Raw genomic sequence first — 26,718 nt, forward strand, 5'->3', positions numbered from 1 at the left:
GTACTTATAAGATACATAGAACCTTTACATCACATAAAAGCTTCTTTATAGCGGAGGAAGGTGTTCTCTAAATATTCACTAAAAGGTTCTTTGGGGAACCCAAAATGGTTCTTCTGTGGCGTTGCTAAGAAAACCACCTTTTGTTACCTTGTATAAACTTACAGTGCTCCAAATTAAGACTACCTAAATCCATTTCATAAAAACTAATATAATATAAAACGTTTTTTAAAGTATTTGTGATATATTTTACGAGCAAATCACGAACAAACCCTTATTGTATCGGTTATTATTTAGATTTACATATTTAAGTTTCACTTCAACAGTTGTTTTTTTTTTTCTTTTCTTCTTCTTCTTTTTCTTCTTTCTTTCGCTTCTCCCCAGTGTTTGCGTGACGTTGATTGTTCTTTAGACGCCCCTGAGCTGATCTGGTAACACTGTGTGCTTCAAGAGAAGGTAGTTGAACAGGAAGAGCAGCGCGATGGCGTCCACCTCAGCGGTTCTCCTGCTCCTTTCTGCAGGTTTATTCACGGTAACAGTCGGTAAGTTTATTACAAAAATCAAAGAAACATTTTAAGCACGCTTTAAATCATTTATACAGCACTTGATTTATCGGTACTTTTTAAACGATGTTCACGTTATAAAATCTGTTCTCTTGAATTCTACTGTTTCTACTGTTCTTTTAGGTTTTGGTGACTGTAAGGGCTACTTCACCAGCAATAACGCGTACAGTTCTTCGATTAGCTGCGGGTTTATGCAGCACTGCTGTGGAAGCTGCGATTACAGATACTGCTGCTCCTCTGAATCTTCGAGGTTATCCGAGCATGAGCAAAATATGTGCACTATGTAAGGATTTTTAAGCCTTTTCTTTCTTAATACAATTGTCTGTGAGACCCAAAAGTTACTTTTTATACACCCTCACGAAATTCCAAACCAAAATTGTTTGAATCTTCAAAAATGACACACACACACACACACACACCCCCATATATGGGTCAGTTAACGCTTTAATTTCCCTCATCATCCATAGCTGTGATCTACTGTTAATTCTGTGAGCTGAGACATGGTACAATCCAGAGATTTAGACTTAAATGTGTTGTGTATATTGTGTTAAAGGGTTAGTTCATCCAAAAATGCATCCTAGGCAGTAGCGTACCGTGGGGTTTCAGTCAGGGCCTTCAGTAAGCAACTGTAAACTACATACCCTTACACATCTATCATAAACATATCTGTAACAGCTAACGCATAATTTTGCGTTTTGTTTTAATATTATGCCGCACACAGGCTCTCAACGACAATGACAGCTGATCAACAATTTCAACTATAGACTATATGGGGGTGGGTTAAATTCAGAGTAATTTTCCCTACATGGATCAGTAAAAGTAATCCACCAATACACGGGTCACTATGAACATTCATGTCACTCTAAAATGACGACGCGCCCACAGCAGCAAACTGTACAAATGCTGGACATCCACACATCACGCCACAGCATTATCAACCATCACATACACCTCCATAACAATGTGCATGAATCAATACTCGTCAAATAATAAAGCACTCACCTCTCACTTGTAAATAAAGTCCGTGCGTCTGTCATTCCATGTCCCTTTACTCGTAGTAAAAAAATAAACATGGCCAAATAAATTGTTGTGCTCTGTGCTAGCTGTTATCCAATCATAGATGCAATCTTTGATATGGTGAACCCCGCCAAATACGTGTATTTAACTCCTGGAATGCAATTTTTAACGGGGGACACCTCGAAACGCGATTGGGTGGGGTTTGTCGAGAAAACCTGGCAACCCTGGCTGGGGGAAGCACTGGGCAGATGCTGGTTCCAGAGGGCGTGCTGTTGTGGAGTGTAAATTTTTTTTTGTGTTGATTTTGATGCTAATGTTCGTTACAAATCAGATTCAACGACTTTGAACAAAAGGGAAGTACTATCTGTAGTGCTGGCCCTGTTATTACAGTCTATGTGCTGGCTGCAGACCTTTGTTTATGTAGGATATTCCAGTTCAACCTTAACGAAACTAATCATAGGCCATTTTGTGGACATTACACAAATTAAAATGATACCTAAATAATAATAATAATAAATTTTTATTTTTTATAGGACAAGCAGAGAAGGCCCTGCTGACCCTGATGGACCACCACAGCATTTGATGTATCATGAGTGAGTAAAACATAAGCTAATTTTCATTTTGGGGTGAACTAACCCTTTAATATCAGTTTTAGATCTTAGTCTAATGGTTGATGTAAATCTCAAACCCTATCTTGAAATGTACTTGCGTTTCCAGCATTGCATCCGGTTCTGTCCTTCCCTTTTCTTGCATAACCCACCATTTCCTTCTGAGGTTGTGTTTTTTTCACTGAAATGCAGTTTGCAAAAAGCACCCTAATCACTGTAGGTGCATGTTATGCTTTTAACAGCCCCTTTGTTACTTATAGAACAAACAATTTAAAAAGCTGTTTTGTTTTCGTCAATTTAAAGACAAGGCAGGAGAGAAATAGTATGATGTAACTTCTACATTTTCGAGGGTGTTAACGTGGTTACCCAGGCAAGAAGGTGCATGATCAAAGGAGTTAAAAAATTTTGTAAGAAATATTTTATACAAACAAATGATTTGTATTTTTTTTAGTGACAATGTTTGCAATTATGGCCCTGGTTTGATATTATTGTTTATAATGGTATTTTGTTTTTAATAATCCAATCAAACTAACCAGTGCAGTAACCAGTGTGTTTTAATGAAACCAGAGTGGTTTCATTAAATTAATCAAAAAATAAAATGTGAATAAATTAAATGTTAATTAATAACATTTTAATATAAATACGATTTATAATTAAATCATAGATTAAATATACTAGAAGATGCTTTTTCTTACTTCATGTTTTTATCTGTCCAGCGACAGAAACAGTATTGCCATTGGCTCATCAATAGTGGGGGTTTTGGTCCTCATCATCTTGTTCACCTGCTGCTGCTGCCCCTGCTGTTGTATCTATCAAATGTGCAGAAAACCCAGACGTAAGTGTTTTAGTGTTAAAGAAATACTTTAACAAAAACTGAAAATGTACTTGTCCTCAGTCCATTCAAAATGTAGATGAGTTTGTTTCTTGATCAGAAAAGATTTGGAGAAATGTATAATTTTATCACTGGCTCACCATTGAATCCTCTGCAGTGAATGGGTGTTGTCAAAATGAGTCCAAACAGCTGATAAAAACATCACAATCATCCACAAGTACAGGTGCATCTCAATAAATTAGAATGTTGTGGAAAAGTTCATTTATTTCAGTAATTCAAATCAAATTGTGAAACTTGTGTATTAAATAAATTCAATGCACACAGACTGAAGTAGTTTAAGTCTTTGGTTCTTTTAATTGTGATGATTTTGACTCACATTTAACAAAAACCCACCAATTCTCAACAATCTCAACAAATTATAATATGATGACATGCCAATCAGATAATCATCTCAAAACACCTGCAAAGGTTTCCTGAGCCTTCAAAATGGTCTCTCAGTTTGGTTCACTAGGCTACACAATCATGAGGAAGACTGCTGATCTGACAGTTTTCCAGAAGACAATCATTGACACCCTTCACAAGGAGGGTAAGCCACAAACATTCATTGCCAAAGAAGCTGGCTGTTCACAGAGTGCTGTATCCAAGCATGTTAACAGAAAGTTGAGTGGAAGGAAAAAGTGTGGAAGAAAAAGATGCTCAACCAACCGAGAGAACCGCAGGCTTATGAGGATTGTCAAGCAAAATCGATTCAAGAATTTGAGTGAACTTCACAAGGAATGGACTGAGGCGTCTTACCTGGGCTAAGGAGAAGAAGAACTGGACTGTTGCCAAGTGCTCCAAAGTCCTCTTTTCAGATTAGAGCAAGTTTTGTATTTCATTTGGAAACCAAGGTCCTAAAGTCTGGAGGAAGGGTGAAGAAGCTCATAGCCCAAGTTGCTTGATGTCCAGTGTTAAGTTTCCACAATCTGTGATGATTTGGGGTGCAATGTCATTTGCTGGTGTTGGTCCATTGTGTTTTTTTTAAAACCATAGTCACTGCACCCGTTTACCAAGAAATTTTGGAGCACTTCATGCTTTCTGCTGACCAACTTTATCCAGCAGGATTTGGCACCTGGCCACACTGCCAAAAGCATCAAAGGTTGTTTAAATGACCATAGTGTTGGTGTGCTTGACTGGCCAGCAAACTCACCAGACCTGAGCCCCAAAGAGAATCTATGGGGTATTGTCAAGAGGAAAATGAGAAACAAGAGACCAAACAATGCAGATGAGCTGAAGGCCACTGTCAAAGAAACTTGGGCTTCCATACCACCTCAGCAGTGCCACAAACTGATCACCCCCATGCCACGCCGATTTGAAGCAGTAATTAAAGCAAAAGGAGCCCCTACCAAGTATTGAGATTTTTTTCCCTTATTGGTTTAATTTGTTGAGATAGTGAATTGGTGGGTTTTTGTTAAATGTGAGACAAAATCATCACAATTAAAAGAACCAAAGACTTAAACTACTTCAGTCTGTGTGCACTAAATTTATTTAATACACAAATTTCACAATTTGAGTTGAATTACTGAAATAAATGAACTTTTCCACAACATTCTAATTTATTGAGATGCACCTGTAGTTTACACGACTCCAGTCCATTAACTAATGTCTTGTGAGGCTAAAAATGTTTATAAGAAACAAATCAATCATTAAGACGCTTTATAAGATTAAATTGTCACATTTGGCCAAAATGCAAGTCCTCTTTCCATAATATTGCGATCTCCAGTAAAAAAAAAAAAAGGTCTTGTCTGAATCAGGAGAGAAATATGCACAGATCAATCATTGTTTACAAGTGAAAATACACTTCTTCTGATGAAGAAACAAACTCATCTACATTCTACATGATGAGTAAATGTTCAGCAAATGTTTATTTTTGGGTGAACTGTTCCATTAATGGGGTTTATAAATAATTCAGGGGGCTAATAAAATTGAATTATTAATTGATTTCTGTCTTGTTTTTTTTCCACAGCTGTGGTACAAACACATGTAACTACAGTCATGAATACACAATCCATTCAGCAGCAGCCTGTAATGCAGGGAGGCCAGTACGCACAATACCAACCAGTGCCGACTCAACCAGGTTACGGGGGTCATCCTATGCAGACAGGACCATATCAGGGACAGTCATATGCACCAGGACCTCCACCCTTGTATCATGTGGCCAGTAAGAACACCTAGTACTGGATAGACCGAGACCATGTAGTAGTCTTTTCTGTGAAAGTAACTAGTGTCTTTTTTCTGTTTCCAGTGAGTCCTGGATATCCCACTATTCAGGGTGCATATGACGGAGGCCAGGCCATGTATCCCATGCAGCCACCTGCCCAGCTGGGTGTTGCTCCTATGCTTTCAGAGACATCGAATCAGCCGGCCCAACCCCGCCTACATGCAGCCACCAAAACCCAATTACTAAACCGCAACCGTCTGTCAAATCACTCATTGCTGGATTGTGGAGTTTGACGAGCTTTCGCAAGGCAGTAAGAATGTGCATTATACAAAACTATTTGATGTGCTAAGGTCAGGGTTTTTACAGTTTTTAATTTTAGTTATTTTGTTTTATTACTTTCAATTTCTTTCAATTTAGTTTTCTCTTTGTGACACACTGGAAAAATGATTTTTGAAATTGTAAATAAAACAAAGACTATTATAGAAAATTTTACATGAAAATACCATTTCAATCTTTCTACAATTTAAGTTTAAGTTTAAGTTTTTATCAGTGTTTTCTGCCTTCAGTATTAATTATTCTAGTATACACGGATATACAATATAAAATTAAATATACTAAAAAGACTAAAATCTAAAATATAACTTGCCATTTTTTTATTCTTTTTGTTAGTTAATATTCTTTAGTTACAGCTTATGTAATTCTGTTATTGAGTTTTCATAGTAAGTTTCAGTATGTATACCACATATAAATGTTTTGTTTTTTTCCTACATTTCAAATGGCAGGAAGTGTGATTCTATTTAAAGAAAGTGTCAACAAGTTTTCAATTTTTTTTTCCTTTGAGGGTCTAAAATGCAACCACATTTGAGTTACAATGAGTGTCATGAAATTTCCACTGACATTCTGTACCAACAAGTTTAAATCCACACACTCGCTTTTAAGCTTTGCTTTTTGAGATGCAGCCTATTTGTTTAATGGCTATACATTGCGTATATGTTTAATTGGTGTTTTATATGTTTTCTATGTGTGAAAGATGGGAAAAAATATATTTTACTGTCTTTTAAAAAGAAGAGAAAAAAGGGGAGCTAAAAAGGGGTTACAGGAGAACAACAAAGATGTCGAACTCAACATAGTCGTCCAAACCCTCTGTAGTTTGGACCGTCTTTTATGCAGTGTTTGGTAAACTTGCAGCACTTGAATGTACGTGGCTAAAAATGGTGTAAATTCAAAAAATAATAAAGAAACAGTCTCTAGTGTTTGTATTGTTACTAATCATCTAACACCAGCACAGGTCCTGCATGCTCACTCTCCCTGCAGCACTTTAATCCACCAGTGAGTTTTACACTAGAGGATCAGTGCCCCTCGTCTACTATGAGTGGTGAGATCTTTTTAGGCAGATTGGAGGATAATGCTGATACCGATGAGTTCATATCGCTGACAGTTTCAGATTCAAGTGTGCCACTTGCCTGGGCCATGCCCACGCTGACTCTGCGCTCACTGAGACAGACTGCTCTCGCTCTCACGCAGCACTTTGATCTGCTGATGTGTTTACACGTGAGGATCAGTGCCCCTCATCTAACGAGTGGTTTAATCTTTTTAGGTGGAGTTGGAGGAGAATGCGTAACTGATGATTCTTTATCATTGACAGTTTCAGATGTGGACCCGCCTGGGCCACGCCCACGCTGAGGCTGCACTCACTGAAGAAGACTGCTCTCACTGTGAGAGCATGAATGTCGCGTAGCACTTTGATCCGCCGGTGTGTTACAAGTGAGGATCAGCGCTCCTCATCTAATGAGCGGTTTGATCTTTTTAGGTGGATCTTTTTAGACCGGTGCTGTTTTTACCAGAAGTTAATGATGAACTCACCGAAGCATGGCACGCCCCTAGTTGTTGCTTGTCCACTTTTCTAATTCTGCCGCCCTCACCTCTGTTGATAGCACTGAAGAAAAAGGGTATGCCAAGCCATCTGCCTGGCAGATTTGCAAAGCGCTTCACTGCTGCTCAGAAGTTGTCACATGTCATGCACCACTTCCTGCCTAAGCACTCCAGCACTGTAGAATTAGGTTACTTGCTCCAGTTTGCTCAAAGGCTTGCTTCAGAGGTATTATTCACATTTCTGTACTTAACAACGATGCTCACATTCTCCAGTCTGAAGTGCAAACTGCTTGCAAAAGGAGCCCTAGAAACGGTTCCTCTAGTGAGCAGCGAGTCTGCCTTTTTTACTGCCGCTACTTCCTTGTTCCCAAAGAAGATGGCAGCTCAGAAGCTATTGGCAGCCCCCTAGCCGATACCATAGAGGAAGGACCTACTCTCACAAGCAAAGGGCATGATTTGGCATCCCTGGCCAGAGCTGTGAAGCCTTCATGTTTGGCAAAGTCTTTGCAGCTTTCCGTGAGTGTAACTAGTGCCATTTTGGCAGCTAGAGCTCCTTCTAAACGCCCTTAAATGCTGGTGTGCAGCACGGAATGAGAACCCATCCTCTTGTGACATGTTCTACAGCTATTCTTTCTACAAGAGCTGTTGGACAAGGGGTGCACATCTTCCACACTCAAAGTCTATGTGGCAGTCATTAGGGTGAAACATTCTCTTGTGGCTGATTATTCAATTGGCAGAAATGACCTGGTTGTTAAATTTCTGAGGGGAGCTTCGGAGTTGAATCCACCTCACCCTCACATTGCTCTGACTTGGGACTTAATCTATAGTCCTCAGGCCTTACGGGGCCCTCCTTACGAATCGCTCCAGAAATGGTGCTCAGAGCCGACTTGTATAGCAGTCAGCTCCACCCCTTTTGGTGGACTGAAGCACCATTGCTTCGTGCAGCTACACAAATCTGATCAAATCAGGCTTCAGCATCAGTGTAAACAGGAGTTTCCCATAGCAGGTTAAAGCAAGGATCACTGCCTTATCTCAAGGAACCAGGGTTACATAAGTAACCGTAGCATTTTTCCCTACTTTTCCCTACCTATCTTTTTAATGTTAGATTTTAATTGTATGTTAATTGATACCTTTCTAAAGTCTTTTATATATTTTGTCATGAAATAACATTTTAAATTCGTGCCTCTTCTGTCAGATGTACCCAAGCAAGCCTGTTCAGGCCGGGGCTACGCACATCGCCTCGCCCCATAACTACTCTACTCAGCCATACTTGATAGAGAAGCACTTCGTCTGAAATCACACACTCTCTGTGGAGGTACTTTTAAATAAGAAATTACTTCACAACCGTTGAAAAGTTTGGCATTCATTGACAGTTAGGTTAGGTTCTATCAATGAATGTGTATTATAAATATAATACAGACATGCTACAATCATCATGATGTCACTGTCATGTGACCTTACTGACATACCAAGGTTAGTTGTTTTACTTCAGTGCCATCAAAAGGCCCATCTCAAAACCCACACTTGCTGTCTTTTCTCTTGAGCAATTGTCTACTTACATGATATATTTCCAGTATTTGGCCCAAGTGTTCAAGTAAGTGTTACGATCCCTGTCGGTGTTTCTGGTCTCTGTGTTCTCTGTTCACTAGGTGGGCATATTTGCAACACCTTTGGGCAGTTGTTTCAGGCATCCAAAACCAACTTGTATCTACTAGAATGGAGAAATCCTGAAATTTCAAAAACGGCTTGCACATTCACATTTAAATGACAACTCTGCAATAATGTTATTCCTTTTCCTCAAACAAAATAATTGTCAGCATAGAATGAATAATTCGTCCATAAATTGTGAATAATTCATCCATAAATACAATATTTTTTTTCTTGTAATATTTAATAACAATGTCATACCGGGACCTTCTGGTGAAAATGACTTCTCTCTGATGATGCATGCCAGACTTCTCCAAACATCAGTCAGAAAAATTAAATAACCGGTGTCTTGTACAGAATTTAAATAACCTGCAAATTATTAGTAACAAAACACATGAGCGTGAATGCTGCAATTTCCGAATTTCCTGATTCGCTGTGAAAAGTGAGCACTGACTGTCTTGACTGAACTTCTCACCCCTTCCCTCATTATAGCCACCTGCTTTCGTCTACTTTCACATCTCAGATGAGCGGAGAGGTTCACTGAAAAGAATCAGATCGAAAGATTGATTCATTCATGATCCTGTTTTAGTCTAGAGGCAAAATGGGAAATAAAAAGTCCAAAATTAGGAAATGCCCATGAGAAGTATGCAACACTACAGAAATGTTAAAATTAAGGCATGAACATTGGACAATGAAATGCTCATTTGGCTATTGGGGTTTCAAAAAAGACGCATATAAACGGCAAATGACTTCAAGAAATAAGGCAGAAAATTCAGGTTAAACTGAATTAGTGACAAATCTTATGCATATCCATATTGTGACACACATCTGGGTGAAGAGTATAATCAGAATTGGGTTCATCCATTGGTTGAATGGAGGCAGATCTGAATTTGATTGGCTGCATTCAAATTGCATACTTCCCTGCTTTATAGCAGGCCAAAAACAGTATGTGAACAGGGTCAATGTGTTGTGGAAAGTAACTTTTAAAAGTAAGGCATTAAAATATTGCATTACTCCCTAAAAAGTAACTAATTGCATTACTTTTTTGCATTACTACTTTTTATGGAAAGTAATGTGTTACATTACTTTTTCATAACTTTTTTTCCTACTGGGCTGGGCTTTCTTATATGTTTTTAATCGAAAAAGTTCTATTTTTGGCAAATGTAAAAGCCCTTTCACATCAAATGTGAAATGAAAGCGTCTGGCTGAAGGAAATTCGCATATGTGCAGTAGAGGGCGCAGCTCAAACAAACCCTTGGTCAAAGGATTTGTGTAGTGAACATGTCAAATACAATCACAGATGATTCTTAGGCTCAAGTCAATGGCTGATACAGATTTGATCTCCATTTATAACCTATTATTGCATTTCTTCTCCATTATCTGTCCAAAAGCAAATATTATCCTCAAAGAGATACTGTTTCTTTCTCCTTATTTTAACCAAAGATATATCTATTTTCTAGTTATTTTGAATCCTAGATTGGTAGGCTACAAATATTTTCAATTCAATTAAATTCAAGTTTATTTGTATAGTGCTTTTTACGATACAAATCATTGCAAAGCAACTTTACAGAAAATTAAGTTTCTACAATATTTAGGAGTAGCTTATCAGTGGTGACTGTCAGTTTATGTGCACACGGCAGAAATGTTAAAAAAAAATCAATAAAAGACGTAAACAAACAGACGATTAACACTGTTAACAGCAATTATGCAATCAAACTTATAGCAAAATGTGGTAGTTCTGTATGTTGTCTCTGGGTTAGCATCATTTGAGGTCCACTGAAGGGTTGGCATCATCTCTTCTCAGGTGTTCTGGATCCAGACTGGAGCTTGTGTAAATCCTCCCGTAGCAAAACAGAAAAGCAAATAGAGTCATAGTTAGCGTAGCTGCTGTTCCAGCCAAGTAAAATTAATAAGTTTAAGCCAAGCTAAAGAATAATAATGTGCATTTGATCAGGTATAACTGCAGTCCAAAATTATGAGATGCATTATTTGAATGCTTGGCCAAAGAGATGTGTTTTTAATCTACATTTAAACAGAGAAAGTGTGTCTGAACCCCGAACATTATCAGGAAGGCTATTCCAGAGTTTGGGAGCCAAATGCGAAAAAGCTCTACCTCCTTTAGTGGACTTTGCTATCCTAGGTACTATCAAAAGTCCAGCGTTTTGTGACCTTAGGGAGCGTGATGGGTTGTAGTGTGGTAGAAGGCTAGTTAGGTACGCAGGAGCTAAACCATTAAGGGCGTTATAAGTAAGTAATAATATTTTGTAACTGATACGGAACTTAATAGGTAGCCAGTGCAGAGACTGTAAAATTGGGGTAATATGATTATATTTTCTTGACCTGGTAAGGACTCTAGCTGCTGCATTTTGGACTACCTGTAGCTTGTTTATTGAGGATGCAGGACAACCACCTAGCAGTGCATTACAATACTCCAGTCTAGAGGTCATGAATGCATGAACTAGCTTTTCTGCATCAGAAACGGGTAACATGTTTCGTAGCTTGGCAATGTTTCTAAGATGGAAGAATGCTGTTTTTGTAACATGGGAAATATGATTTTCAAAAGACAAGTTACTGTCTAATATAACACCCACATTTTTTGACAGTAGAGGAAGTAACAGTACATCCGTCTAATTGCAAATCGTAATCTACGAGATTCTGTGTAATGTTTTTTGGTCCAATAAGTAATATCTCTGTCTTATCTGAATTTAATAGGAGAAAATTATTGGTCATCCAATCTTTTACATTTTTAACACACTCTGTTAGCTTAGATAATTTAGAAGTTTCACCTGGTCTTGTTGAGATATATAGTTGAGTATCATCAGCATAACAGTGGAAACTTATCCCGTGTTTTCTAATGATATTATCAAGGGGCAACATGTATATTGAAAATAGCAGAGGACCTAGGACAGATCCTTGTGGCACTCCATATTTTACTGGTGATAAATGAGATGACTCCCCATTTAGATAAACAAAGTGGTAGCGATCGGACAGGTAGGATCTAAACCATCTTAGAGCCTGCCCTTGGATACCTGTATAGTTTTGTAATCTATCTATGAGTATGTCATGATCTATGGTGTCGAACGCAGCACTAAGATCAAGTAAAACTTGCAATGAGATGCAGCCTTGGTCTGATGCAAGAAGCAAGTCATTTGTAATTTCAACAAGTGCAGTTTCTGTGCTATGATGGGGTCTGAAACCCGACTGAAATTCTTCATAGAGATCATTTTTTTCCAGGAAGGAGTACAATTGAGCAGACACAACTTTTTCTAAAATTTTAGACATAAATGGAAGATTTGAAATGGGTCTGTAATTTGCCAGTTCACTAGGATCTAGTTGTGGTTTCTTAATAAGAGGCTTAATAACCAGCAGCTTGAATGGTTTTGGGACGTGACCTAAAGATAACGACGAGATAATAATATTGAGAAGCGGTTAATCTGCTACAGGTAACAACTCTTTCAGTAATTTAGTGGGTACAGGACCTAATAAACATGTTGTTGGTTTAGATGCAGTGATAAGTTTATTTAGCTCTTCCTGTCCTACAGTTGTAAAGCACTGCAGTTTATCTTTGGGTGCGATGGATAAAACTAAAGTATTAGACGCTGTAGAATCTACATTTGTTATTGTATTTCTGATTATCTATTTTATCAGTGAAGAAATTCATAAAGTCATTACTATTTAACTGTGAGGGAATATTTAGATCGGGTGGTGTCTGGTTATTTGTTAATCTAGCCACTGTGCTAAATAAAAACCTTGGATTGTTTTGGTTGTTTTCTATGAGTTTGTGGATATGCTCTGCCCTGGCAGTTTTTATAGTAGTAGTAGTAGCCCTTTATTGTCACTAGTCACAAGTACCAGCAAAATTAGCCATCAACCTGTCCATACATACATACATATACACAACTGTGACGAGTGGGGCGGGGCCGAGAGCCGTGGGAACGGAGTGAGGCTGGTGGAGTGATTGGGAAATGAGCGACACCTTCTCCACTCACCGGTCTCGAGTCCCACGGAGGAGATTGGGAGGATACAAAAGAGGAGCGACGACAGTGAAGGACGAGAGAGGACCAGGCCTGGGTTTTATTTTGTGTTTGGTTTTTGTTTGTGTGCAGCAGTCGACCGTGAGGGGCTGTCGTGCTGTTTTATCTTAATTTGCTTATTAAAGTTTTATTTGAGTGTCCGCCGGTTCCCGCCTCCTTCTTCCCATGACTATGGAGTTTTATATTGTTACAACAACATACAAACAATATGACAAGGGGGTAGACAGGACAGGAAGACAGGGAATTGAGTAAGAAATACAGCATAACATGAGGAAGGGGATGAGAAAAAAAATAACCCCCAGACTATGCTCCTTTGGGAGTACAGTGTGAGAACAGGAAAAACACCTCAGCAACAGAAGCACATAGTCAATACAGCATAAACACATGACTTTGCAACAGGGGAGGGGAAGAGAGGGGTGTCGAGGTAATCCAGCACAGGCAAGCAGCCATCCGGTCCTGCAGCCATTCTCAGCGCTGGTCACAGACCCGCTTGTCAGACTGGCGGTACAAAGCGGCGAAGGCGAGGGATGTGGGGGGGGGGGGGGGGGTGAATGCATATCGGTATATATGTGTGTACGTGTGTGTGTATGTATGTAAAAGTTCTTTTATGTAGGCCTGGAGAGTTGCTACTCCTGGCATCAAATCTAGGTGCCTCAGTCCACAGGATTGTGTTAGCGATACACAGCAAGTTGCCATGGAGACAACCTTGATCAGGTCCCAGACAGAGTCAACAATCAGCAGGTGTCTGTGGAAGTGGGGGTAGGAATGCAAGAGCGTCTCACTGCAGTGCTCTTCCGGGGAAGTTGTTGTTCCAACAGCGGCCTTGGCTGAGGCCAATGCTGGTTGAGGGGAGCCGAAAGTAGATAAGATTAGGGTTGTTTGGTCTTGGGGCGAGTAGCCGCATTCCATTTTACAAGACTACTCTCTTAGTCCATTCTGGTCCCAAATTGATCCATTTGCCTTTGCAAAGCCATGAGCTTCTCTGTGATGTTATCCATATTGCGGTTAATAGTCTCAGTCTCAGTGCTGACCGCTCTGCCCACTGCTCCAATCACAACGGGCAGCCCTGTGAGGTTTTGGACAGCTGTTCCCGTTTACTGAATTCTTCGATAAACCAGGGCAAAGCCTAATCCAATCAGCAGAAGACCTGTTATCATGGTTCCGAATAGGTAGATATCTTCAATGTCCTCCACGGAAAGAGCCGCCAGACACACGACCCGCCACCTATCCTACACGTCCATCATGTAGCCAGCTGCGAACGTTCCGGCAGGGCAGTCAGGTTCCCCCAAACCCAAGCTTCTAGTCGAGAAGATGGTGTCAATTGCGTTGAGAGACCAATTGATCAAATCCATGATTTCAGTTTCAGTTTGGAGAGCAGTGCAGAGAGAGTCTCTCAAAGTATAAGACAATAGACGAGACGAGAGAAGCAAAGCAGGGAAGGTAACGGGGAGGAGAGGGAGAGAAAATGCGACCGCCTTCATTGAGGGGATGTGTGTAGCTAGGCATGGTTGTTTTTCCACGCAATTCTAAAAACGTCCAAGTTAGTTTTTCTCCATTTGCGCTCAAGACTACGAGTTTCTTTCTTGAGAGAGTGGGTATTACTGTTGTACTTTGGCACAGTACGTTTTTCTCTAACCTTTTTCAATTTGATGGGGGCAACAGCTTCTAATGTATTAGAGAAGATAGTGCCCATGTTCCCAGTCATTTTGTCTAGTTCATGTGTATTTATGGGTACACAGAGCAGTTGAGATAAATCAGGCAGGTTATTTGCGAATCTGTCTTTGGTGGCTGGAACAATAGTTCAGCCCGGACGATAACGCGAAGCCATATAGTTATTATCATCAATACGCAGAATGCACGATACAAGGAAATGGTCAGTAACATCATCATTTTGAGGTACGATATCTATATCAGTAAGATTGATTCCATGCGATATAATTAAATCTAGCGTATGATTAAAACGGTGAGTGGGACCGGTGATATTTTGCTTTACTCCAAAACAGTTTAATAAGTCAGTAAACGCAAGTCCTAATGCAACATTTGTATTATCAACGTGAATGTTAAAATCTCCGAAAATTAGCACTTTATCAGCAGTAACTAACAGGTCTGAGAGGAAATCTCCGAATTCTCTTAGGAATTCTGTATACGGCCCTGGTGGTCTATACACAGTAGCCAGAGCAAGAGATACAATAGATTTCTTTTGCATATCTGACAGTGTAACATTAAGAAAAAGTATTTCGAATGATTTAAACCTGTATCCTGTTTTCTGGGTAACATTGAGAATATCACTATATATTGCTGCAACACCTCCCCCACGACCCCCCCCCCCCAACACACACACACACAGTTTGGTGGAGTAGACTCATTTAGACCAATATAATCATTTGGTTTTAGCCAGGTTTCAGTCAAGCAGAGTACATCAAAACTATTATCTGTGATCATTTCATTTACAATAACTGCTTTGGGTGTTGGTGATCTAATGTTTACGAGCCCAAACTTTAGAAATTGTTTTTGTTTATTTATTTTACGTTTTTCTGGTTTGATCACGATAAGATTTTTTCTTGATCCTACATTAAATTTATATTTTGACCTTACTATTCGGGGAACAGACACAGTCTTAATAGATTGGACAGTGCAAGTACTTCTAACATTTAAGCGGGTAGAACAAAAGCCATCATAGCAGTTATTTGAGAATTGGCTTACTAGTCAAATGGAGTGTAGAGTCCTGGAGATGTTGTCTGAGAGGAGATCCGCTCCGACTCTGCTGGGGTGCAAGCCATCAGTGCGAAAAAGCCTAGGACGCTCCCAGAAAAGATTCCAATTATTAACAAAGAGCAGTTTCTGTTCTTTACACCATGACAATAACCATTCATTTAGAGCAAAAAGTCTACTGAACCTTTCGTGTCCTCGTCGATACGTGGGCAGTGGTCCTGACACGATGATCGCGAACCGTCTCGATCAGGCTCCTGAAGTCCCTCTCTGTCTGCCACTGCGTGGTGTCATTAACCCCGGTGTGAAGCACGACCGCTCTGGTAACACGAGTACCAGGGAAACAGTGAGTGTGCACTTTACCTTCGGCTAACGTAGCACGGACGTGTCGGACGATGGAGTCTCCGACGATCACAGCATCGCATTCCGTCTCGCGGAGGGGAGCGAAGCGGTTCCGTGTGGAGATCTCGAAGACCGGAGGGGGAGAGGTCGTTGCCCGGGGCCTGGCTCGCGTCCTCCGCTGCGGATGCACCCAGGGTCCGTGGTGTCCCGGTGCCGGAGTGAAGGACATCTGGGCAGATCGCGTCCTGGGTGCACCGGGCCTGTGCAGAGAAACACACGGGGTAGAGGTGGTGGGACTGTTAGTAGTGCACTGCATACTTTTCCCTGGACTTGTGAGCGTCAACCCGGGAGGTTTCCAGCACGGCTCTCCACTCTCTCAGCTGGGCCTGCCTCTGCTCCAGGACCCGAATCTGCTTCTCCACGGCCTCCAGCTCCAGCCTGCACCGAATGCAGCTCGAACGTGTCGTCACCTGCACTCAAAGGTAGACAAACATCCGCCATTAAAGCAAGTAAAAGTGAGTAAAGCAATTGTAATGTGTGTGAATAGAGTATTAGCAATGCACGCGGGTTTAGCGACAACCATGCTGGCGATGCTAATGGGCTATAAGCTACTAGCGGACTTGGGAGATCAAAATAAAACTAGTGATAACAAGGCGCTCTGATTGTTTTTGTTGTAGAATATGATAGAGGATATATTCGCATGTTTATAGAAATGAAAACGATGGTGTATAAAATAGATTTTAATAATTAAAAATAGACGATAAAGAAATAACGTGACGGAGCTCAAACTAGAGGCATACGGCAGCAACAAACAGGAAGTGACGTAATTTGGAAATTTGTTAAATTGTTAATGTGTCTATCGATTAATTTCATGCCAATCAAACTAAAGTACACTAAAGCCACTAACCAGGATTGTTTGAGTTACAACAGCAAGAAAAACGTGGTTTAATTGGTTCTGCATTCTCAGGAAATACACAGCACAAAACAATTTCATGAAGGGGAAGAGCTGCAATGCCTACAACAGTACTGTTGTTCTGCTCTTTACTGCAGTTTTATTCACGGTGACCATGCAGTAGGTAAGTGTCTAATTGTTTGTTTAATCACTGTATAAGAAGAAATCTGTAAAAATATATTTTCACGATTCTCCTGTATCTGTATCCTGTTATTATTGTAATAGTTCTATAAACGAGGGAAAAAATTTTAGAAAAAAATGGAAAAGATAATGGTAATTTTCTGCAAAGTATGTTATGCGCATTTACATTTTTAACATTTAACTCTAAATCACAATGCAATGCGTAATTCAAAATATAGGTAAAACACGAAACCAATACAAAATTTTTCTTCACATTAACACAAAAGCTACATTATGCCCTATTTTACGGACTTTTCTTAAAGTGTTTCTTAACTACGAATACAGGATGGATGTCACGTTTCAGGATTTATTTTACTAATGTATGTTCTAGATGTTTTCAAAGCTTTCCATTTGTCATATAGGGTGAACTGCCTTAAAGTGGGACACTGCCTAAAGTTTCTAGCTCCCCCATAAATACAAGAATGCCAGTGAAACTATGGGTTTGCCAAAGCTGTGGTATCATGTCATCAAAATCACATGAGCTCTCAGATGTCCAGTCATATTTGAGGGCAGAGCATTCATCAGACAGGATGCACACTGTGTGAAGACCACCCAAAGGTCAGTGACATAGAGTTTGTACAAACTTGATATTAAGGAGTATAAATTAAATTTAAACAAGACAGTCCTGTTCCTTGTTGGTCTAATGTGCTTAAAAATGTTTGTCCATCAAAATATAGTATAACTTTGTATGCATAAACTATATATTTTATATTTTCATCAAATTTCCTAGTGTCCCACTTTAGGAAATATGGTTTCGAAAAGTGGGACAGTAGCCTAATTTAGTAGTCAAAAATGTGTGGTAGGGCATGGCTTGTGGGACAAACATGGTTATTATATATATTTTATATATTGTGCAGTATTAGAATGCTGTTACTGCAGATGTTTAAAGGGATACTCAAGATCATTTTTTTCATTAATCACTTACCCCCATGTCGTTCCAAACCCGTAAAAGCTCAGTTCGTCTTTGGAACACAATTTAATGAAGCGACGGGAACACTTTTTTTATTTACATTTTTCATTTCATTTACGTATTTAGTAGATGCTTTTATCCAAAGCGACTTACAGTGCATTCAGGCTAACATTTTTTACCTAACGTGTTCCCTGGGAATCAAACCCCCAACCTTTTGCACTGCTAATGCAATGCTCTAAGCCACATGAACAAGCAAAGAAAACAAGAATAATGACTTTATTTAATAATTCCTTTGTCAACAGACTCCTCTGTGTCTCTCCACATCACCGTATGCTGTTTATGCTCTTCTGTGTCATCCGCGCCACAAGGATGCGCTGTTTCTACATTTATTTAGCTTTGATTTGAAAGAAAACAGTGCATCCTTGTGGAGCAGATAATACAGAAGAGCATACACAGCATATGGTGATATGGAGAGACACAGAGGAGAGTGTTGACAAAGTAATTATTGAATAAAGTCATTATTCTTGTTTACTTCGCTTACTTCGCTTTCATCCAAAATATCTTAAATTGTGTTCTGAAGACGAACGGAGCTTTTAGGAGTTTGGAACGACATGGGGGTAAGTGATTAATGACAAAAATTTTCATTTTGGGGTGGAGTATCCCTTTAAGGTCATGGGAATTTTTTTCTTTCTTGCGGGATGGTTTGAAGGCTCTTTGTGGTTCTTGTGTGTGTGTGTGTGTGTGTGTACCTGGTATCCCCTATGCTATGAGGACCAGATGTCCCCACAAGTATAGTAATACCAGTACATTTTGATCTTGTGTTTTTTTGACCTTGTACATTTTTTGGTTCCCATAAGGAAATAAGCTTATAAATCATACAGAATGAAATGTTTTAAAAATCGCAAATAAAATAAAATAGCAGAAAGTTTTGTGTGAGGGGTAGGTTTAGGTGTTGCAAGATTTTATATTTTGCTTTCAAAAAGGTCTAGCCTATGCCTGTTGAACTAGAGAACAGTCAAGAAATTCTGACTGTGCATTTAACTATTTTCTATCTACATAACAACATAGGTCTATGGTAATAGTTGCTTAATGTCTTTATAATAAATTCATCAATGCATCATGTTGTATTATTTGTCTAAAGATGTTCAATTATCCATGTTTTAACCATACTGTAACGGTAAATTAGGGTGAGGAAGCAAGTGCAAGTAAAGTAACAAGAATTTATTATCAGAGTCAGATACACGAGGAATACAGGTGAGAACAACAAGTGGTTGAGGCGATGTCTGACGGTGATCCAGGAAGTAGCGATGTCTGATAGTGATCCAGGAATTGCCGGTGAGATGAGGCAGCAGGAGAGCATGACACAGGCCTGAGATGAGCGATCCGTGGTGGTGAGTAGTCGAATCCGGTGGTGAAGAGTGGACGGGGTTCCAGCGGTCAGATGAACAGAGAAGATGAGCACACAGAGACAACAGGAACGAGAAACAAGGCAAACAGGCGGGAGACTGCAAACAACGCTCTGACAAACACAAGACGAAAGACAGGGCAATAAGTAGGGATCGGGTAATGAGTAGCAGCTGGTGCAGATGAACAATCAACGGAGACGCCCACGTGAAACAATCAGTGCTGATAAGAGACACACACAAACTCCACCCACATAGTGCAAACCCGAGATCACGGTTTACCAACCGTGACAGTACCCTCCCCTCTAGGAACGCCTCCTGGCATTCCCAGACGACCCTACCTGTCGATTGTAATCATCAATCAGGGAGTGATCCAGTATGTCCCTAGCCGGTACCCAATTCCTCTCTTCCGGACCGTAACCTTCCCAGTCCACCAAGTACTGGAATCCTCGACCCCTCCGTCTCAAGTCCAGAATACGATTTACCGAATAGGTGGGTTCCCCATCTACGAGTTGCAGCAGGCGGGGTGGGGGGGGACAGGGGGGGGCGGCTTAATTCATCAATAAAACACAGGTTTAATTTTGGACACATGGAAGGCGGGATGAATCCTCCTGTACGCCGGAGGTAGTTTGAGGCAAACGGTCACCGGACTAATGATCTTGGTGACAGGAAACGGGCCAATAAATTTGGGAGCTAACTTATTAGAAATGGAACGGAGCGGAATTTTGTTGGTAGAAAGCCACACTTTTTGACCCACGACGTATACGGGAGGCTTAGACGGGTGGCGATCGCCCTTGGCCTTGGTGCGCGCCCTCACTTGGAGCAGAGTCTCGCGGGCTCTGATCCACGTGTGGTGGCACCTCTGGACAAATGCGTGGGTGGAGGGGACCACGACTTCAGATTCCAGACTAGGAAAAATAGGTGGCTGGTAACCTATACTATATTCAAATGGGGAGAGGCCCGTGGATGACACTGGTAGCGAGTTATGAGCGTACTCAACCATAGAGAGTTGCTGACTCCAGGAAGAAGAATTCTTGGAGACCAAACATTGCAACGTTCTCTCAAAATCCTGGTTGGCCCGCTCCAACTGACTGTTGCTCTGTGGATGATAACCCGAAGACAGGCTAACCGTCGCTCCCAATAATTTGCAAAACTCCCTCCAAAATTTGGACACAAATTGGGATCCTCTGTCAGAAACCATGTCTACTGGGAGGCCATGTAACTGAAAGACGTGATCAATTATAGTAACCGCTGTCTCCTTGGCTGAGGGTAATTTGGGCAAGGGAATGAAATGTGCTGCCTTCGAGAATCGGTCCACTACGGTCAAAACGACCATCATGCCATTAGAGGGCAGGAGGGTGGTAACAAAATCTAGAGCGATGTGGAACCAGGGTCTCGAAGGGACAGACAGCGGTTAAAGAAACCCATCCGGAGGTCGGTTAGACGTCTTACCACTGGCACAAACGTAGCAGGCCAACACAAAATCGTGAATGTCGCGAGCGATAAGTGGCCACCAGAATCGTTGCTTTACTAAGCATCTAGTGCGGCTTATTCCTGGATGACAAGCGACATTGGAGCAGTGACCCCATTGAATAACGTCGGACCGTAGAATAACAATCGGTTCATTGGACACCCGGGCGGAGGCGTTACCCCTTCTAAGGCTGTCTTGACCTTCGATTCGACCTCCCATATGAGTGATGAGATGACTATACTCTCAGGTAAAATACACTCGGGAGTCACCGGGTGTTTGGATGGATCAAAAATACGTGACAAAGAATCGGGTTTGACGTTTTTGGAACCCGGGCGGTACGATAGAGAAAAATCAAAATGACCGAAAAACAGTGCCCACCAAGCCTGCCTGGAGTCTTTTGGCAATTCTAATGTATTCTAAATTCTTATGATCGGTCCAGATGATGAAAGGTACCCCTGACCCCTCCAACCAATGTCGCCACTCCTCCAGTGCTAATTTGACATTCGGCAGGAGATAAACGATGGGAAAAAAACGTGCAAGGATGCATCTTGTCATCTGAGGCAGCGCGTTGGGAAAGAACTGCACCTACTCCCACCTCTGATGCGTCGACCTCCACCACGAACTGATGTGTGTGATCAGGGGCGACTAAGATGGGAGCCGAAACGAAGTGGCTCTTGAGGTTGGAAAATACCGTTTCGGCTGTATTCGACCACCTGAACGTAGTTAAACGTAGATAAAAATTGGCAAACCCCAGAAACCGCTGTAGGGCCTTACAGGAATCTGGACTTGGCAAATCTATCACAGCCTTAACCTTGTCAGGATCCATACGTATTCCCTCAGACGAGACGATGTAACCTAGGAAGGAGACAGACTGTGCATGAAATACACATTTCTCTGCCTTGACAAAAAGCCCATTCTCTAGTAACCTCTGGAGCACTCGTCTGACGTGTTGCACGTGTTCCTGGAGAGACGAGGAGAAAAAAATCAGTATGTCATCCAGGTAAACATATATGAACTGATCTACCATGTCTCTCAACATGTCATTAATGAGTGCTTGGAAAACCGCAGGTGCGTTGGAGAGCCCGAACGGCATCACCAAATATTCAAAGTGCCCTCTGGGAGGGTTAAAAGCGGTTTTCCACTCATCCCCCTTCCTGATGCGGACCAAATGATAAGCGTTACGTAAATCCAATTTTGTGAAGATGGATGCTCCCTGTAACCTCTCGAAGGCTGAAGACATCAACGGCAAAGGATACGTATTCTTTACCGTGATGTTGTTCAGCTCTCGGTAATCAATACAAGGTCACAGAGAACCATCCTTCTTCCCCACAAAAAAGAATCCTGCCCCCGCTGGAGAAGAGGAAGGGCGGATGAACCTTGATGCTAGAGAATCAGAAATATATTTCTCCATGGCCTCCCTCTCAGGAACTGAAAGAGAGAGTAAAGCTTGCCTTTAGGCGGAGACTTACCTGGGACTAACTCTATGGCACAGTCAAAGGGACGATGCAGAGGGAGAGAAGCAGCGCGGGACTTACTGAACACTTCCTTCAGGTCCAGGTACTCCACAGGCACATTTGACAATACCGTTGCCTCCTCCTGAAAAACAGACACAGCAGGACAAGCAGAAACCAGACAAGACTCATCATTCACTCCACGAGGTGATAGTGTTGGAACCCCAATCCACTTGTGGGTTGTGTTTGACTAGCCAGGGGTGACCAAGGACAATAGGTGCCACAGGGGAGTCCATGAGGAGGAAGGGAAGGGTTTCGGTGTGGTTGCCGGAGGTGAGAAGAGTTATAGGTCCAGTGGTGTGGGTAATGAAGGGCAGTTCCTGGCCATTGAGTGCGCTGACAGTGATCTGGTGTGAGAGAGGAGTGATCGGGAGTCTCAGGTGTTGTGCAAGAGTGGTGTCCATGAAGTTACCTTCGGCTCCGGAATCCAGAAGGGCGTGACGGGTGTGCGTGTTGTTGGCCCATCTCAGTTTCACCAGAAGGAGAGTGGATGATGTTGAGGACTTTCCGGCGGAGATCCCACCCGATAGTAGCCTCAAATTTACTACCGGGCTGGCTCTTTTACTGGACAGGAGAGTAGAAAATGTCCAGAGCCGCCGCAATAAAGGCAAAGTCCTCGGGACCTCCACCTCTCTCTCTCCTCCCGGGTCAGTCGAGCTCTACCCACCTGCATGGGTTCGTGATCGAAGATGGGACCAGCCGTGTTCTCTCTGCTCGAGCTGCCACTCTCTAGGGTGCTGGGGAGATGTGTGGGACAGGAGTGCGCCCCCAGGCGATCGATGCGAGCATCTACGCGAAGCGCCAAGTCAATGAGTCCGTTGAGGCTGGTTGGCAACTCGAGGAGGTAGATCTCCTTGTGAACACGGTTGGCCAACCCATGCAGGAACATATCCCACTGCGCCTCCTCGTTCCACTTGCACGCGACCGCCAAGGTGCGAAATTTGATGGAGTAATCCGCCATGGAGTGATTCCCCTGCTTGAGCTCCGCCAGCTCGCGCCACGCTCGGTTGAAGACCCTCTTCATCTCCTCGGAGAGGGAGTGGAACGAGGCGCAGCATGGGTCTCGGTTCTCCCACACCGCTGTTCCCCACAGGGCATCCTTCCCGGAAAGCAGAGTCAGCACGAACGCCACCTTGGACTCCTCGGTCACGAAGGTGCGAGGCTGCAGGGAGAAATGCATGGAACACTTGGTCAAGAATGTTCTGCAGTAGTTGGGCTCACCGGAGTAGTTTTCGGGAACAGGTAGGCGTGGTTCCGGCCAGTAGTTTGGTTTCGGGGACAGCCCGGGGGAACAGACGGTGCGGGTGGCGCAGCGGGAGTGGTCAGCTGTTGTATCTGCTGGGTGAGCTCGGACACCTGTGTCCGGTATTGACGATGCTCTCCTGATGCTGATCCATGTGGGTGACGCTGTGGTGGATGAATTCTGAGAGTGATGTGGAACTTGCTGCTTCCATGATTGGTCAGAGCGTTCTGTAATGGTAAATTAGGGTGAGGAAGCAAGTGCAAGTAATGTAACAAGAATTTATTATCAGATACATGAGGAATACAGGTGAGAACAACAAATGGTTGAGGCAATGTCTGACGGTGATCCAGGAAGTAGCGATGTCTGATAGTGATCCAGGAAGTGGCGGTGAGATGAGGCAGCAGGAGAGCATGACACGGGCCTGAGATGAGCAATCCGTGGTGGTGAGTAGTCGAATCCGGTGGTAAAGAGTGGACGGGGTTCCAGCGGTCAGACGAACAGCGAAGATGAGCACACAGAGACAACAGGAACGAGAAACAAGGCAAACATGCGGGAGACTGCAAACAACACTCTGACAAACACAAGACGAAAGACAGGGCAATAAGTAGGGATCGGGTAATGAGTAGCAGCTGGTGCAGATGAACAATCAACGGAGACGCCCACATGAAACAATCAGTGCTGATGAGAGACACACACAAACTCCACCCACATAGTGCAAACCCGAGACCACGGTTTACCAACCGTGACACATACATAACCAAAAGCATTTTACTATTCCACATAAATCATGGTGATTTTGGCCTTTTTTCATATACTTTTCAGTGTCCCACATTAGGAACACAACTGTCCCACATTAGGAAGCTGCAGATTTTCTCAGACGATTTACACTAAGAGCAATAATATGTCTATAATTTATTTTATGAATGTCTTATCTGCATTTTCTCTGTTGATTTGATTAGGACACATCCTGTTTTTTTTTAATGGTATTGGGTGTGATTTAATGTTCTGGCTACACATCGCAATATTTCACAAAAGTCTGAAATGCAAAAAAATTTCTCACTTTAGGGCAATTCACCCTATGCATCGTTTTTCAAAGTATTGCGAGTGTATAATTTTTGTTTTCATTCCGAAAACCCTTAAATATTGCTTGCCAATTATTTAAAAACTTTAAAGACGTGAAAGACGTTTGGAACACGAGGGTGAGTAAATGATGACAGAATTAGCATTTTGGTTGAACTATTGCTAAATCTAGCTGACCCATCTTTAAATGTGTGCGCTCCATCTTCGACAAGCAAGACAGCAACAAGGAGCCACTTAAAATGTGAGTGAAAGTGAATAGCCAAAGTCTGTGGAAGCTCAAAACTGCCTAAACTTCTTTTGTATTGTCAAAGAACTATTTGTTCACATGCCAAGAATAAATTATTGCGTAACTATGTGTGTGAGTTTTTGAGAACAGGATTGTGGTGACAACTGAAAAAAAAGAAACTTTGCATTACATGAGAAATAAAGGGGGAAATCAAACCTATTTTTAATTACTGAACAACTGGTTTTTGTTTTCCAGCAGGTCAGTTTCCTGCTCCCTTCAGTCAGCTGCATATGATGAAGATCAGATCATGTACGCTCTACAACCAGCGCTTCTCACAGACCACACCTCACTTCTACTGCCATACAACCCTGATTACGTGGATTCACCAGAATCCAGTTAAAACCCCACCCCACCACACACACACACACACACACACACACAAAATGGCCCGTTATCAACACTGGATTGTGGAGGGTTTTTGCATTCCCCACGCTTCTTCTACAGAGTTATCTGAAAAGATTGTGTTGAGAATAAAAGTATTGTTTATTACAATTTAGCTTATACTTGCTTTGTGAACTTTTTTTTTTTACTCCAGTAATGACCCACTGTTTGTTTGTTTCTCTTCATTTTAACCAGATTTGCTCACAGTGTTTTGACACCTTTTGTTGTATGCCCTTTTGTTTAATGGTCAATAAATGGCATCTTAAACAAAAAAAATTTTAATGATCAAAAGTTAATGCATCTTTTCTACATGTGAAAACAATCCTTTGTACAATTTTATTGTAGTTTTTGAACATTATTCTATCAAAAAAAAAAAAAAAAATCAACCAGTCACTGGCCAACTTCAGACTTACGGTGAATAAATAGCAGAAATCTTAACTGACCTGCTCTCCATGTGACCATAGGGGTTTTCAGCTTTGTTGTGTTCATCTCATGCTGCCTTAGTAAAAGCATGAGAAAACTTCATTGTAAGTGTCAGTATTTGTGTACAAGTGAAGTGAAGTGACGTGACATACAGCCAAGTATGGTGACCCATACTCAGAATTCGTGCTCTGCATTTAACCCATCCAAAGTGCAGACACACAGCAGTGAACACACACACACCGTGAACACACACCCAGAGCAGTGGGCAGCCATTTATTCTGCGGCACCCGGGGAGCAGTTGGGGGTTCGGTGCCTTGCTCAAAGGCACCTCAGTCGTGGTATTGCCGACCCGAGACTCAAACCCACAACCTTAGTGTTAGGAGTCAAACTCTCTAACCACTAGGCCATGACTTCCCCCAAAGTACAAACAGCTACATGTGGGTTTTGTTCAAACTAAATGCTGTCTTTTGATTCATCTTTTGTAGTACATCTGGTGCGAAGAATTACAGGCAGGACTGCACAATACCATTCACAGGGCAGTCAGTACTCACCTTACCCGGCTAATAACCTTCACCCCGTTTATGGATTGCAACCCATTCCGATTGGACCAAATCTGGAACAAAAATATGCCCCGGGACCACCATCCACAAATCTGAAGGCTGGTAAGATCTGCAAACATCTACCTGTTTCACAAAGAATAAAGCCTAGCACATTCTGCAAGACCAAATGTTGCTGAACTTTTATTGTTTTAAGTCTGTGACAAGAAGTTCATGTTGCAACAAAATTGCCATACTTGTACTTATTATACATAAAGAGATATTTCACCCAAATATGACCATTAAACAAAAGGCCAAACAACAAAAGGTGTCAAAACACTGAGAGCAAATCTGATTAAAATGAATAGAAACAAACAAACAGTGGGTCATGACTGGAGGGAAAAAAAGTTCACAAAACAAGTATACGCTAAATTATAACAACAATACTTTTTTTCTCAACAAAATCTTTTCAGAGTCTGTAGAAAAAGCATGGGAATGCAAAACCCTCCACAATCCAGTGT

The 26,718-nt window shown here is 41.7% G+C and overlaps 1 protein-coding gene across 5 annotated transcripts in view; it reads left to right on the forward strand.

The window, feature by feature from the left end:
- The window catches only part of LOC109093036 (protein shisa-5-like), a 30,548-nt gene that overhangs the window by 2,588 nt on the left and 1,242 nt on the right, over positions 1–26,718 (forward strand). For 2 of the 5 annotated variants that reach the window (XR_006153254.1, XR_006153255.1), the window contains exons 3-9: positions 382–539; positions 684–843; positions 2,111–2,170; positions 2,902–3,020; positions 5,023–5,217; positions 5,302–5,527; positions 26,147–26,323. Coding sequence is in view for 3 of the 5 variants with exons in the window: in XM_042712405.1 (XP_042568339.1) it covers positions 479–539; positions 684–843; positions 2,111–2,170; positions 2,902–3,020; positions 5,023–5,217; positions 5,302–5,510 (804 nt within the window). In the remaining 2 variants the exon portion in view is untranslated. Of the gene's footprint in view, positions 1–381; positions 540–683; positions 844–2,110; positions 2,171–2,901; positions 3,021–5,022; positions 5,218–5,301; positions 6,471–8,284; positions 9,485–26,146; positions 26,324–26,718 lie in introns of those variants that run through there. The other 3 variants (XM_042712402.1, XM_042712403.1, XM_042712405.1) reach the window with 2 other exon arrangements.

The sequence above is a fragment of the Cyprinus carpio genome, chromosome A22 (assembly GCF_018340385.1).
Source record: "Cyprinus carpio isolate SPL01 chromosome A22, ASM1834038v1, whole genome shotgun sequence".
NCBI lineage: Eukaryota > Metazoa > Chordata > Actinopteri > Cypriniformes > Cyprinidae > Cyprinus > Cyprinus carpio.